The sequence below is a fragment of the Eurytemora carolleeae genome, unplaced genomic scaffold, assembly GCF_000591075.1.
Source record: "Eurytemora carolleeae unplaced genomic scaffold, Eaff_2.0 scaffold443, whole genome shotgun sequence".
NCBI classification, from domain to species: domain Eukaryota; kingdom Metazoa; phylum Arthropoda; class Copepoda; order Calanoida; family Temoridae; genus Eurytemora; species Eurytemora carolleeae.
Window position 1 is genome coordinate 131862 of NW_019396329.1, and position 15544 is coordinate 147405.

Consider the following 15544-nt stretch of genomic DNA (forward strand, 5'->3'; position numbering starts at 1 on the left):
AGTACCCTTTTAGTCTTGGTTACAATCAGTTTTCTAATTTACTCACCGGAATATAAAGGGTTAACCTGTCACTGTTGTAATCTGTTTTGCATAAACCAAATCATCTTAAAAGAGAGAAGAAAGACAAAAATCGTCCCATACTATTATTTACTTCATTCGAATAATTTCTGAATTTTTACCTTGTATCAGTGATTTAAATTTGAACCGGCGGTAGCGGGTTCAGCGCCTCTGTAATTCATTAAATTCGGCCCCCGTAACAATTTACATAGAATTAAAATTTGACATAACTTCATGGATCTCAGAATCCAGGTTTCAGATTAGGCCCATCCATATATAGAAAACAAACTGCTCTCTCTGACCATTACATAATGTTTGTTTAAAGTCTTTATAAAAAAATAACTGTATGTATATAAGAAATTAGCATTGTTTAATTTTATTTTTTCTTTGCAATAATCTCTAGACTGCAGTGCAACTTTGTGAACAAGTTTAAGAAAAATAAGTTATTTTTTTAGTTACTCAGCTCAACAGCAGTATAAACTATTCTATATATATATATATGTAGTATATACTAGTTTTCAAGCCCTCAATGTAATTTGTCACCAGTGTAAAACAATTTATTTTCAAAATTAAAACAAAAAGATCTAATTTTTATGTGCAAACTCGCAATAAAACCACAGGGGCGGTATCCTGGAGAGTTTATAACCTCTAGGAAACGTCAAATTGTAAAAATAAAAATTAAAAATTGGTTTTATTCTAAGAATAAAGCAAGGGCCAATAGAAACAAGTACTTTTTCAAGGTTTAGGAGTTTAAACACAATTTTTGGTTTGAAATCAACGAAGCATTTTTTCTATATTTTTTGACATGGCAATTTTCTTTAAATTAAAATCCTTTTTTCTAGTTTTACCCAAGAACTTTTTCGTTGAAGTTTATCACCGGCCGATGATGTTTTTTTTTCTTTATAAAATTAGAGAACTTTACTTCAAAGGTAGTTTCAGACTTGGAGAGTCGATAATGCTTACCTAATACTAAATCCTGTACATTTATTTTCTTCAAAATAATTTTAAATTTTTTTATTTTTATTTTTTCTTAAGAATGTTTTAAAAAAGAATGATAATCAGGCTTAAGGCGTGACGGCAATGAATATTCATTCGAATGGTATAGTTGACCTGAGTATGTAGTATTGTGGAGAATTTTTTTAGGATTCATTTAAAACTATAATAGTTTTAATGATGTATATTTACTGAGTTTGAGCACAAAATCGAAGTTCAAAATTATCCATTTGGGTAGGGCTGGGCAAAGTTCCGTTAACGGAACGGAGGTTTTCGAAAATTAACGGAAGAGTCCGTAAACAAACGGCAAAAACCATTATTTTTAAATCGATAATGAAACAGATTTTCAGCTTTTGAAAAAAAAACGGAATGGAACTGAGGTTTTCGAAAATTAACGGAATAGTCCGTAAACAAACGGCAAAGCCGTTAATTTTTAAATCAATAGCGAAACGGATTTGCCGTTTTTGAAAAAGGGAATGATTTCTTAAACCGTTCACAAATTTATCTTTAATGCCGCTAATAATTTGATAGATTGTTAACAGTTTTTGAAAACTTTCTATTAACGTCCTTAATAAAATTGAGATCGTTAACTAACGGTAATTTTAAAAAAAGAAGGAAAATCCCGTTAACGAAACAAATATCCCGGTCTTACCTTTAAAATTAATGGCTACCTGAAATTTTTCTTTATTAACGGTTGGAACTAACCGTGAACAAAACAGCTAGAAAAGGTTGGAAGGTGCCCAGCTCTACATTTGAAATTTTCTCAATAAATCAATGTAAGAATTTATTATTTCTTTTTCATCAATATATTGAATTTCTTATTCTTCATAAATTTGTTCGCAGATTTCTTCAAATTCTTTTAATGTCGTCTTTTCAATAAAAATTCCAGGAAATCAACAGAAAATGTTTGTGAACAATAAGACATTTCAGAAACCAATAGCTAAATAAGATTTCTTATTTTATATGGTACTAGTTAATTTTTATTTTCTCAACCTGTTCCTAAACAAATTAATAGTTTTCTGTCGAATTTTTACAACATTTTTGGTCGTCGTTATTAAATATTGTTTTTTAAAACTGATTCTCAAATCATTCCTCAAAAATGATCAATCTATGAGGATCTTAAAGATTAAATTAGCGCTCTTGCTGACCAAATATGGACCTTAAAAACGTCTTATTTGTCTCAAATGATTCCTAAAAATATTTTCCACAATACTGCATTCTCAATTTAACTATAACCATAAATTTCCGGCCACTCCCTTTAAAGGATCTTCAAACTTAATCTCAAATTTACACTCATTTTATAGAGTGAAATTTTCGATTCACAAAAGTACCCTTTTAGTCTCTATCTGAGTACTAAAAATGAGGAAGATATATCCGTTTCTTCCAGAATGTAATATTCTCACTATCATAAATCTGATATCCGCAGGCAAAATCGAAATTGAAAGTAATAAATTTTGCATACCACCATTGTTGCTCAAGTAAAGGTTTACAGGGTATCGGTGTGAATAAGATATCACTCCTGTACGCCGGTCCATTAGCGTCTGATCCAATCAGGGTTCAGTCATGTGTTTGTTACTATTCTGAACCAATAGAAATAGTATGGCGGTAACATCTATCTTTCTATCTATCTCATTATCCAATCAGAGTTATGAATCCTACAATCGGCGCTATCAGTAAATGTAAATATTTACTTCTACTGAAACTATAGTGGATATCCTACTCTATAAATGGAGGATTATTTAAAATTACGCCTACAGTTCCTTTAAGTTAGAAAATCACTTGCAGAAACATGAATCATGCTAAATGTTGGTTTTGCAACTCAAACTTAGGTAACATAAATTCCGCGTTGTTACGTAATACGTAGTTCTATTTTTTTGTGAGCAAAGTTCCCTTTATTTCTATAAAATGATGATGAAATGTGTTTAAAATTTTAAAGTTTATCCCACTTTAAGTACAATTCATCTGCAGTGCCAGTGCAGCTAATTCATTTTCCCCCAAATATTGAGAAAAGGGTTAACATCATCAGGTTGGAAAGATACGGCTGGATTAACAATTTGAATTTGTGGCAAAGACTCGATTCCTTTCAGATTAAATTTAACATTTGGTCCACAACTTTGGTAAATTTTAAGTAATTAAAAATAAATTAAGATAACTGACTTAACCTTTTGTCATTTTTTGTATCATTCTATTTCTATTTTTATTTTAAATAAAATTATTTAAGCAATGTTATAATATCTATTAACAACTGCCTTGTGTCATAATACGGGAAATTATATTTTTGCCGGGATTTTACTTAATTTAGTTTGTGTGAGGGTAAAATTCAAGCCTTTAAATCCCTAACATACGTTCGGGATTTAAAGGCTTGAATTTTAATCTCAAACAGACTAAATTAAGTCAAAAATAAAAATCCCGTCAAAAATATAATTTCCGAAATTATACACAAGTCAGTTGCTTATATAATTTTATTTCTTTTTAAACCGAAAAACACGAGAAAAAAAAACTTTTCAATCCGCAAAATTATAGTAAAAAATCCAGAATTTGTCAGTCTTCTGGGACATTATTTCTCATAATGTCCTAAGACAATTATGCGAAATAATATCCCAGAAGATTTTCAAACTACAGGAAAATACATGGGATATCAATTCTCTCATATTGGAATAAAAACACTAAAACCCCAGTCCTGCAAATTGCAGCCAAACATGACCTAGAGCTGAGTACATATCCTCTAAATGTAAAGCACAAATAGATTATTAAGTACAATAGGTGGCTACAGAGAAATGGACAAAGGAATTCAGTCTTTTTCACAAACTCAAATTTTTAAATCCCTACATCTTTGCAACCTGATGCTGTAAACCTGTGATATTTCAAACTTAGATTACTTGATCTATCATAATTCATAGTTTGATATATCTAAGATTTAAGGCATAGGGTTGCAAAGATATACGAATTAGAAAATCATAGTTGGGGCAAAGACTCAATTCCTTATACACGACGTCACAAATGTCAAATATAACAATGAAATCGAAATTTGCTCACATTAGTTGACGTGTTTTCCTAGATTAAATTAAAAATATGAACAGAAAATAAAGAACACATAAAAATGCCCTTATTTTACTGTAAGATAAGCACTTTTTTTCTAAAATTATCACTATGTACTGAGAGTGTACAAAGGAATTGAGTCTTTGCCACAAACTCTGAATTTATAATCCCTATATCTTTGGAACCCAATGTCGTAAATCTTTGATATTTCAAACTTATATTATTTGATCTAACAGAATTCATAGTTTGAAATAGTTAAGGTCTACGACATTGGAATCCAAAGATATAGGGTTTAGAAAAGCAGAGTTTGTGGCAAAGACTCAATTCCTTTTACGTTGCCATCTATTGTACTAGAATCTATTTGGTAAGGCATATGTAATATGTGTCAGAATAAAGGTCTAACCCTTAGTTAGCAACATATTCTTTTCTTTACCACCTTTATTATTCTTCATTTTTAGTACTCACCCCAATTCTATCAAGGTCGAATTATTTTCAGTGCTTTTAGATCTCAACTTCATTATTTCTTTTGACAGTGTTGGCCTATAAGAACAGAACAGGACAGTTGGTTTAAACAACCCCTTTAATAACTCTATACGCTTCTAGTATATTTATCTGGTTTTTTTTAATGATAAATTGATTATATACCACTACATGTGTTGAATGAGTTTGAGTCATTCCAGGGTTATTGGATTTCGTTGCAGCATAGTTCAGGGCCCAAAAGATTTGTCAGTCTCCTATTGGTTATGAGTTTATACGGGTCCGGGAGAGAGAGAATCCTTTGTCAGTTCATCAAAAGATTTGGTACGAGACGGGCCTCTGGTCGTCGATAATGCCTTGATGTTTTGTTGAAGGATTTTTTCTCTTTCAGATAAATGCAATGTGTAGCTTGAGATAAACCCTTATTGAGTATTCCATCGTTCGGACGCCAACTTAGGTACGTTGATAAGTCACCTTGTAAGCTAGCGCCCATATTGCGCAAATGCCGGGGTATTTTCTGTTGAAAGTTCCGGGGCGAAAATTCGAGACAAAGAAAAAATGTGATATTTTTTATTATTATAAGTTTTAGTATATTTGTATGAATAAGATATGATAAGTTATAAATTTCAGTTTTGATCTGTGTATGCGACTATTCCAGAGTGGAAAATGATACTCTAGTCTGAGAATAAGCCTAGGATTCAAACGCGTTACTCCAAGATGGATTACAGGTTAGGGTTTGATATTAAAGTTTATGATTCGTTCTATCGACGTGATTCAACAACATGTGTAATGAGAAGTGCTTGACAATCTATTTGAGTGTACACAGTTTTGTCGGTCCTATACATAATACTAGCCTGGGAACCCAGCTTTGCCCAGGTTATTCTTAGTTTCTCCCGCCGTACCGTTTAAACCCGGGCCGTGCTTGGTCTAAAATTACGATTTTAGCTATGTTTCCCTATAAAAGTATAGACCCTCTAAATTTAGAATCTCGGAACCAAGCAACTCGGTCAAGGGACTCCCGAGTTATGATCGGAAAAAGAAATTACAACTTTATATATATTACATTTACTGTCGAATATCCAGAAAATATCCCGCTGAGAAATCAACTGGGAAATCTGGTATCCCGTAGAGCTGAGATTTAGGATTCATTTTTATGCTATTTTAGAGTTAAATACTTAAATACTTAAATCTGGTATCCCGTAGAGCTGAGATTATAGGATTCATTTTTATGCTATTTTAGAGTTAAATACTTAAATACTTAAATCTGGTATCCCGTAGAGCTGAGATTATATGATTCATTTTTATGCTATTTTAGAGTTAAATACTTAAAGCATCTGCAGAAGCATAAGGCAAGCAGTCTTTGGAATCTAACAAGATGGGAGATTAACTGATTTCCTAAATGAGGTGGATGGGAGAAGGAAAGCAGCTTTGATATTTTACGCAGGCTGACTTATTTAATTAAAAAGTCACTTAAAAGGAATTTCAAAAGTCACATAATAACCTTTAAAGTTTATCTTACCCCCAAAAAAATTTGCTCTCGGACGAATCTCTTGTTTAAAATGTCCAAAATTTCGATCCAAATGCAAAATAAAAAAGCAAATATATTAAAATTAAAAATCAAAGCATTATCAACTAAAAATCCCCTTTAATCTGATAAAGAGGATATATATTATAATTTTAAATTACAAGGTCGTTTAATTATTATCTGATTTTCTTATTATTGTTACAAGTTACAACAAGCCATTATCGTTAATTATAATTATGCGTAGAATATGATAATAATGCTTAATTTAAATCTAATTAAACCTTAATTGTTTCCCGGCTTGAATTTGCATTCAGACAAATTTCACCTTTGACTTCGAGTAAACAAACACACAAACAAACACCCAAACACCCCAAACAAATAAACAAACAACAAAACAAATGAACGAACAACAAATTAAAACAGCACCAAAGCTTAACTATAGACTAAAAAAATGACTCAAGCTTATAAAATCAAATTCATATGGAAATTCTAATAAAAATGTGAATAAAAAGTCCTTCTAAAGAAAATTTGATCTCTAAAAATGAAAAAGAGACTGTAAGAGAACATTTAGATACGGTTAGAGATCGTTAGAGACGGTTAGAGATCGTTAGAGACCGTGAGAGATCGTTAGAGACCGTAAGAGATCATTGGTGAACGTGAGAGATCATTAGAGACAGTGAGAGATCGTTAGAGACGGTTAGAGATCATTAGAGACCGTGAGAGATCGCTAGAGACCGTGAGTGATCGTTAGAGACCGTAAGAGATCATTGGTGAACGTGAGAGATCATTAGAGACAGTGAGAGATCAGTAGAGACCGTTAAAGATCGTTAGAGACTGTTAGAGATCGTTAGAGAAAAGTAAGAGATCGTAAGAGACTGTTAGAGAAAACTGCGAAAAGACCTCTGTCTGGGAAAAGATAGGTTTGAAAACTAAACTCAAGAATCTATATCGAACTCAGTCTGCAGTATTATGCCTCATAGTTTTATCAATATTCAGGGATTAAATTAACATTTTTTTAAATAACAATTTTTTTCTAAATCAATTTCTTACTTGTTTTTATAACCATTTGTTTGATAAATTGAAATATATTGCCCTGTAAGCAGACACCTGCTTGAAAACAGAGGAATAAAATATCATATTGTTTCCAAGTTTTTATATAATATTCAATATTCAGTAGTTTTCCCGATAATATACATTTATATGTATTATATATATAGACATGTATATATATTATAGTCCTATAGAACTTTAACAAAGCTTAAGCAAATATTATCAATGTTTTAAAAACAATAATAAAACCATTCTTTAAAGATAATTGTCAGGCACTGCCTGATTCATAAGTTTTTATTATTTTGTGGCCTGCCAAGTTTTTATTGCCTTATAATAAAGAAAAAGTTGAATTAGGGGAATATTAAGTTTTGTTGAATCGTGATCTTTTTTAACATTTTGTATTCTGGATACTAGAGTTGATTAAACCTTTACCATTATGTTTATAATTGGATACATGAAAGAACAGAAAATAAAGTTGCTTGAATTACACCTAACTTCAAAACTAGAAAATCAACATTACTAATCATAAAAAAGCGTAAATGCGTTTGAGTTGGAGGTGAAACTTTGGGGCACTTTTTCATCTATTGTCCAAATTCACACTGCATCAGTTCTAAACTTTTCTTTTAAAAATTTTAACAGAAGATTGTAAAAAAAAATGTAATATTTCCTAAATCATTCAGATTTCTTTTTGTGAAAATCATTTATAAATGAAAATATACAACAACAAGATTTCGTCAAAATATATTAAGATGGGTATCAAGATATGTTAAATATTTGGACTGATCAAAACCTCAATAATTTGGAGAGATATTTCTCAGAGTATAAAAATAACTAATTTTTCAGTCTTAAATAATCCAATTTTCTGAAATATCAAAAAACTGAAGAATGGTAGGTATTTAGCGGCTCAAGATGTATCTTTTGATACCAATATCAACACTTTTTGAAAAAAAAACTAAACGTTAATTACCTAATAAGTTTTATTTTAAATTTGTGCATTGATAATGTTGCTCATAATTAGTTAATGCATAATATTTTGCTAGTGTAAACAAGATTGGACATATTCGATGAAACAGTTTCAGCCGTAGATAAATTTTAAATAAAGATGGGAGTGAACTAAAGAAAGTTTTTGTTCATGAATATATTCAACATATCATTAATTAATACATTGATGCACTACAGATAAGATTTATTTCATATTTACCAAAAATTATTTTGCTAAAATATCAAATACGAAAACCAAAATAGTTGGACCAAATTCTGACCAAATTATTTCAAATTAAAACCAAACATGTGATTGCTTGGTCTCCATACTCTTAGATATTAATAAAACAACCTATTCCAACATGTTACCAAGGATACTAAACCTGTATACAAGGATACTAAACCTGTATCCAAGGATACTAAACATGCATCCAAGAATCTAAGCCTGTATCCAAGGATACTAAACCTGTATCCAAGGATAGCAAATCTAAATCCAAGGATAGTAAACTTGTATCCAAGAATACTAAACCTGTATCCAAGGATACGAAGCCTGTATCCAAGGAAAGTAAAATTGTATCCAAGAATACTAAACCTATATCCAAGGAAACTAAGCCTGTATCCAAGGATACTAAACCTGTTTCCAAGAATAATAAACCTGTATGCAAGGATAGAAAACCTGTATCCAAGGATAGTAAACTTGTGTCCAAGGATAGCAAACCTGTATCCAAGGATAATAAACTTATATTAAAGAATACTAAACCTGTATTCAAGGAAACGGAACCTGTATTCAAGGATACTAAACCTGTATTTAAGGATACTTAACCTGTATCCAAGGATAGTAAACTTGTATCCAAGGATACTGAACATGTATTTAAGGATACAAAACCTGTATCAAAGAATACTAAACCTGTATTTAAGGATATGAAACCTGTATCCAAGGATACCAAACCTGTTTCCAAGGATAGTAAATTTGTATCCAAGGATATTAACCTGTATTCAAGGATACTAAACCTGTTTTCAAGGATACTAAGCCTGTATCCAAGGATACTAAACCTGTTTTTAAGGATACTAAGCCTGTATTCAAGGATACTAAACCTGTATCCAAGGATAGAAAACCTGTATCCAATGAAAGTAAAATTTTATCCAAGGATACTAAACCTGTATTCAAGGATACTAAACCTGTATTCAAGTATACTAAGCCTGTTCCCAAGGATAAACCTATATCCAAGGATTATCATTATCCGAGGATACTAAACATGTAACCAAGGATACTAAACCTGTATTCAAGGATACTAAACCTGTATCCAAGGATACTAAACCTGTATCCAAGGATACTAAACCTGTATCCAAGGATACTAAACCTGTATCCAAAGATACTAAACCCGTATCCAAAGTTGCTAAACCTATATCCAAGGATGCTATACCTGCATCCAAGGATACTAAACCCGTATCCAAAGTTGCTAAACCTGTATCCAAGCAAACTAAACCTATATCCAAGGATACTAAATCTTTATCCAAGGATACTAAACCTGTATCCAATGTTACTAAACCTGTATCCAAGGATACTAAACCTGTATCCAATGTTACTAAACCCGTATCCAAAGTTTCTAAACCTGTATCCAAGGATGCTATACCTGTATCCAAGGATACTAAACCCGTATCCAAAGTTGCTAAACCTGTATCCAAGGATACTAAACCTGTATCCAAGGATACTAAATCTTTATCCAAGGATACTAAACCTGTGTCCAAGGATACTAAACCTGTATCCAATGTTACTAAACCTGTATCCCAGCTCAGCTCTGCTCTAACTATAATAAATGAGACCCATTCATCAATTATTCCTTGTCATCTATAATACTTACAAACTCATTCTCAAAAATTCAGAAAATCTTAGAAAATATCCTTTTGACAAACATCTTCTACATACAGGGTGTCCCACAAAGGACAAGACGACTGAACATAACTTAATAAGAATCTTTTTAAGAGGGCTTTAAGGGGGCTTACAGCTTTAAACTTTTTTTATAAATCATCTAACATGTCATAAAAACAATTAAAGACCAATTGTACTATGACAATTGTGAACATTTTGAATCTAATCAAAGACAACTAGAAAAAAATCACTTCACCAAGTAATTTTACTAGAAAACATCTTCGGGTGTAAATATTTAAATCTTAGATTGAATGATTTTATTAAGTGACTTGAGGGTAAAAATTCTTGTTTTGAATAAAGATGTATTTATTTTTCAATTTATAACATGTATAGTGACCCCTCTATAGTCGCAATAACCCTACTGAAAAGTTTCTGGTATCTGCCTGCTTTAAAGATAAATTCAATTCGAAACTTAATTCAGAATAATTAAGAATTAGTTACAAATTGTGGCTATAGCTACTAAATCCTGTGGACATTAATTCTAAAATTTGGACCTTACACATTTGCATTATTCAAACAATGTAGGCATACAGTGAGACCCATTATATTCCGGAATAGGAAGACAAAATTATACCAAAATTATAGTGATATAAAAAAGTATACCTGTAGCTAGAAAATTAATATGCTAAGTTAAATGGGTTTGTGTTCACCCCACAACTGTTGTGTTTAATGTTCATTAGAATATAACTTGAATGTAATATTATCTTCAATCTTCAATCTTCAGTGTCTCACTATATTTCTTTTGATACAGTGAGAATCAGAAAACAGTGGAGTTTTCTTTTCTTTTAATTTTCAAATGCCACTGAGGAGTTTGTAAATTTCAACTGAATTAATTCTAAAAATGTGTCTTGGGCCCAGATAGCGAGAAGTAGCTGAACCGCACAGACAGAATAAACGAAATGTATTCCATAGTTTTCTGGTTCTTACTGTGTTCTTCAGGAATATTTAGATTTGTTTTTATTCTTTAGTTTTTTTCCTTCCTTGTTTTTCTATAGTATACATGTGTTTACTGTAGAAGTCTCTTGTGAATATATAATTAGATCAATAGAGAAAGTGCAAGGGTCAAAACAAACTTTTCTCTAAACAATATTTGTCGATTCTATTCCTTGTTTAGACGAGCACTGATAGTATTTGCAGGGAAAGAAAGCGAAAGTTATCTAGGGAGCATGAAGAAAATGCCTGCTTTCAAAGCAGCTAGCGTGCATACTTTACCAAGCATAAATCCAAAGCTGGAGTTGGATTTAACCTGTTGGAGTTGGAGTAAACCTATTAGAGTTGGAATAAACCTGTTGGAGTTGGAGTAAACCTGTCGGAGTTTGAGTAAACCTGTTGGAGCTGGAGTAAACCTGTCGGAGTTGGAGTAAACCTGCTGGAGTTGGAGTAAACCTGTTGGAGTTGGAGTAAACCTGTTGGAGTTGGAGTAAACCTGTCGGAGTTGGAGTAAACCTGTTGGAGTTGGATTTAACCTGTTAGAGTTGGATTAAATCTGTTGGAGTTGGAGAAACCTGTTGGATTTGGAGTAAACCTGTTGGAGTTGGAGTAAACCTGTTGTAGTTGGAGTAAACCTGTCGGAGTTGGAGTAAACCTGTTGGAGTTGGATTTAACCTGTTAGAGTTGGATTAAATCTGTTGGAGTTGGAGAAACCTGCTGGATTTGGAGTAAACCTGTTGGAGTTGGAGTAAACCTGTTGGAGTTAGAGCAAACCTGTTGAAGTTGGAATAAATATCTTGAAGTTAGAGTAAACCTGTTGGAGTTGGAGTAAACCTGTTGAAGTTAGAGTAAACCCGATGGAGTTGGAGTAAACCTGTTGGAGTGGAGTTAACCTGATAGAGTTAAAGTAAACATGTCGGAGTCAGAGTACACTTTTTGGAGTTGGAGTAAACCTGTTGGAGTAGGCGCAAACCTGTTGGAGTTGGAGTAAACCTGTTGGAGTTGGATTAAACCTCATAGAGTTAAGGTAAACTTGTTGGATTAAGCCCGTTAGAGTTGGAGTTAACCTTTTGGAGTTGGAGTAAACCTGTTGGAGTTGGAGCAAACCTGTAGGAGTTGGAGTAAACCTGTTGAAGTTGGAGTAAAACTGTTGTAGTTGGAGTTAATCTGTTGGAGTTGGAGTAAACCCGTTGGAGTTAGAGTTGAATTTGGAGCAAACCTCTTGGAATTGGAGTTTAAAGAATTTATTTGATGGCTGTATGTTCCAGACTACTTATTGCAAATTTTATAAGAAGAGTAAATAAGCTAGAAAAAATATCAACCTTCCAGTACTCTCACGGACAAAATATAGAAGATTTGACTTTATCTTTTGAAAATAAAACAATTGATTAAAATGTTAATGATTTCCAAACTGTAATAAAACTTTAATTCAAGTTAGATAAAAGTGATTAAAGCAAGGGGGGGGGGGGGGGATCAGGGTTTGCAAAATTAAAAGACTCGACATATTTATAACTTTAAAAATTTCATTTAAAATTGTTTTTATTGCAAAAGTAATTTTTTGTTCTGAAATGTAGTTTTGAAATGATACCCTTTTGTAAATCATCACTAAAAATCAGTTGTTAATAACAATTATTATATATGGTATAAGTAAAGTTTATGTGGGAGGTATATTTCAAATGTTTTAAAGTAAATGCATTATTAATGAATTCCATTAAATCTCGAATCAAATATTATGACAAATCTGCTAAAAAATATAATTTTAGCTGAGTCTGGAGAAGTGAATTTAAACTATTACCTTAGTTTTCTTTTTAAGAGTTTATGGATGTCCTATATATTTATCTGGTTTAGTCTAGATCTGCTTTAAAACCTGTTGTTTTTATGATATAGTGAGAACATCATATTATCAATGAACCGTCAGAAAATTAGTTCCAAATATTTTCAAAGAATCCAAATATAAACTTTAAGGATGCCCTTTTAGTCTTTTTTTTATTTTGTCGTTTTCTTTTTTACTCATGAGCTTCCACCCGGGGGCTGATAATACTTTAAACAAATCCTGATGATGAGACTAAAGTTTAAAGGGTATCGTTGTGAATCAGGTATGCTATTTATAAGTGGAGGCCAGGTCACTTGAAATTACGTCTTCAGTCCGTTTAAGTATTCTGATCCAATCTAGTCATGATAATTAATCCTGACTGAGAGGTATAATCGCATTATATTTTTTGTTGATTTTTTGAGATAATATTTTGTTATATCCATCATTTTCAATTTTAGAAAGATTCACAAAACGTTATTATATCTATAAATTGATGAATGAGTTATTTTTTAGTATATATTTTGTGGATCCAATTAATATTTTTCTTATGAATAAATGTCTAAACCATCCAATGTTGACATAAATATAAATTATGTTTGATAATACCGTCTCTGCTCTACACATGAAACCTGGTTAAAAGATGTTGAATTACTGAAGACTAAGTGCGGGATTTCTTTACCGGTATCTCCTCTCCATCCTTGATCCTCTACCAGTCCTCCGGACTCAACCATCGTAATATTCTCTCAAAGCCATTTTAATCTTTCAAAACTTTACCCTGCGGAGAACCTAGAGCTGTATTCAACCGTGAAGAATAATTTGGAGAAAGGCCGCAGTATTTTACGGACATGGATACAAAAGATACATTCTGTTAGGAATCTTGAACACCTTTAGTCATTGTTACTTTATAAAAACCAATGCTTACCTCTTTAACAATCTAAAAGGGGGGATATTTGTGCTTGCAACCTGGTGCTTTTTACCATCTCAGTATTTATTTCCTTAAATTAACCTGATTGAATAATGTTTAATTAATGCTTTTCTGAATTTAGTGATTCTACTCGGATCTTTTGACATCTAATTGTCCAATTGACCATGGTTGAAAATATATAATTGCCCAATTAAAAAAAAAAATCGTACTGAAGCCCCCTCAGAAAAGAACTTTTATTTCAAAACATGCGATATGGTTTAAACTAAACTACAATTTATCTGATTTGTTCTTTTAGCTCTGCTGTCTTTATAAAAATCAGCCTTTTAAGAGATAGGTTTAAATCATTCAGTAATTATGCTATTTACAAACAAGTCTGATAATACAGATAATACAGATAATACAGATAGTATGCATTGCAGGGCTAAAAAGTGGGGTGCGACAATTGTTTTTATTTTTCTCAATTTTGACTCGGCCGACCTCTAAAGATTTTGAACTACATTTTGAGCTTTGTAACAAAAGATATAATTAAAAAAGATATAATTACAAAATATATAACAAAACATATAATTACATATGATATAAGTAACATAAGATATAATTAAAAAAGATATAATTACAAAATATATAACAAAACATATAATTACATATGATATAAGTAACATAAGATATAAAGTACCAAAAATATAAGTCACTAAATATATAAAATGTTCTAATTAGCTCATATTGCAATGTATTTAAACACAAAAATAGTTCATATGAACCAGAAAGTAGTTCAAATGTATGTATTATCTCAGAGTTAGGTTGGGATAAGACAACAACGCAGGGGGTCCGAGCGCGCTGTGGCTAGGACAACGCAGGGGGTCCGAGCACGCTGTAGCTAGGAGTTTAAATGAACCAAAAAATAGTCTTAATGAAGTGTTCAAATAAACAAACTGCTTATAGTTTTCTCCTTTTATGTTATATCTTTTGTAACTTATATATTTTGTAAATTATATAAGCTTTATATTAGCTAAAAACAAAACACAATAGAAAATTTAACATTAACCAATTGAAAATTCTATTCTTAATAAGTTTTTTCTGATCGGTATTTATTGAAACCCCAATGAATAAACATTCCTTGTATATTTATGAGTAGATAATTAGTCAGCTCAAATCTCATTTTCAGGAATGCATTTATTGAACTTATTAATATATATTGATTCAGCAAAAGTAGCAATGTATTCTATTATAATGACTTAGCTATCCAACATTATTAAAAGGGTGTTAACCCATTTTTGTTGATTTAGGTAGACTTTGACATCCACCATTAGCAAAGGGTGTGAACCCTTAAAAGGGTTTCGGCTTTAGTCCTGAATATACTATCTCTTAGAGAAAATAGGTTTTGACTTTTCAACTGCTTTCTACTAACTATATTTTGTGACTTTTATGTTTTGTAATTATAAGTTTTGTTATCATATATTTTGTAAGTATATCATATCATTTGTCACTGAGCCTCATTTTACACCCATGGTTTCAAACCCGTAAGTATTTCGAAATTTTGTAATTTTGAAATTTTGAAATTTGGGACAAGAAATTTTAGTTTTTGGATCCATCTACTTCAATTCAATTTATACCAATCATGAATTTTGGCAAATTTCATTTTTCTCTGTTTTTTTAAATGTTCATGTATTCAAACACAATGTAATTCAGTTTTTATTCCGTTAAAGATTCGGATGCTGTTGAAAAGGAACTGTGTTTTTCCACAAACTTTGATTTTCTAATACCTATATCGTTTCAGTCTGACGGTGTACACCTTTAATATCTTAAACTTAGATTATTTGATAG

At 31.5% G+C, this 15544-nt stretch overlaps 1 protein-coding gene and 1 long non-coding RNA gene across 2 annotated transcripts; both read left to right on the forward strand.

Moving 5' to 3' along the window:
* Nucleotides 1-4915: 4915 nt before the first annotated feature.
* Nucleotides 4916-6865, forward strand: LOC111701051 (uncharacterized). The gene is made up of 3 exons (XR_002765130.1): nucleotides 4916-5023; nucleotides 5197-5294; nucleotides 5882-6865. It is a non-coding gene; the product is annotated as an uncharacterized LOC111701051 (long non-coding RNA).
* Nucleotides 6866-8026: 1161 nt separating this feature from the next.
* LOC111701045 (nucleolin 1-like) lies at nucleotides 8027-9977 on the forward strand. The gene is made up of 4 exons (XM_023472161.1): nucleotides 8027-8033; nucleotides 8559-8926; nucleotides 9124-9253; nucleotides 9352-9977. The coding sequence occupies exons 1-4, from the start codon at nucleotides 8027-8029 to the stop codon at nucleotides 9975-9977; spliced, it is 1131 nt and encodes a 376-aa protein (XP_023327929.1).
* Nucleotides 9978-15544: the final 5567 nt, after the last annotated feature.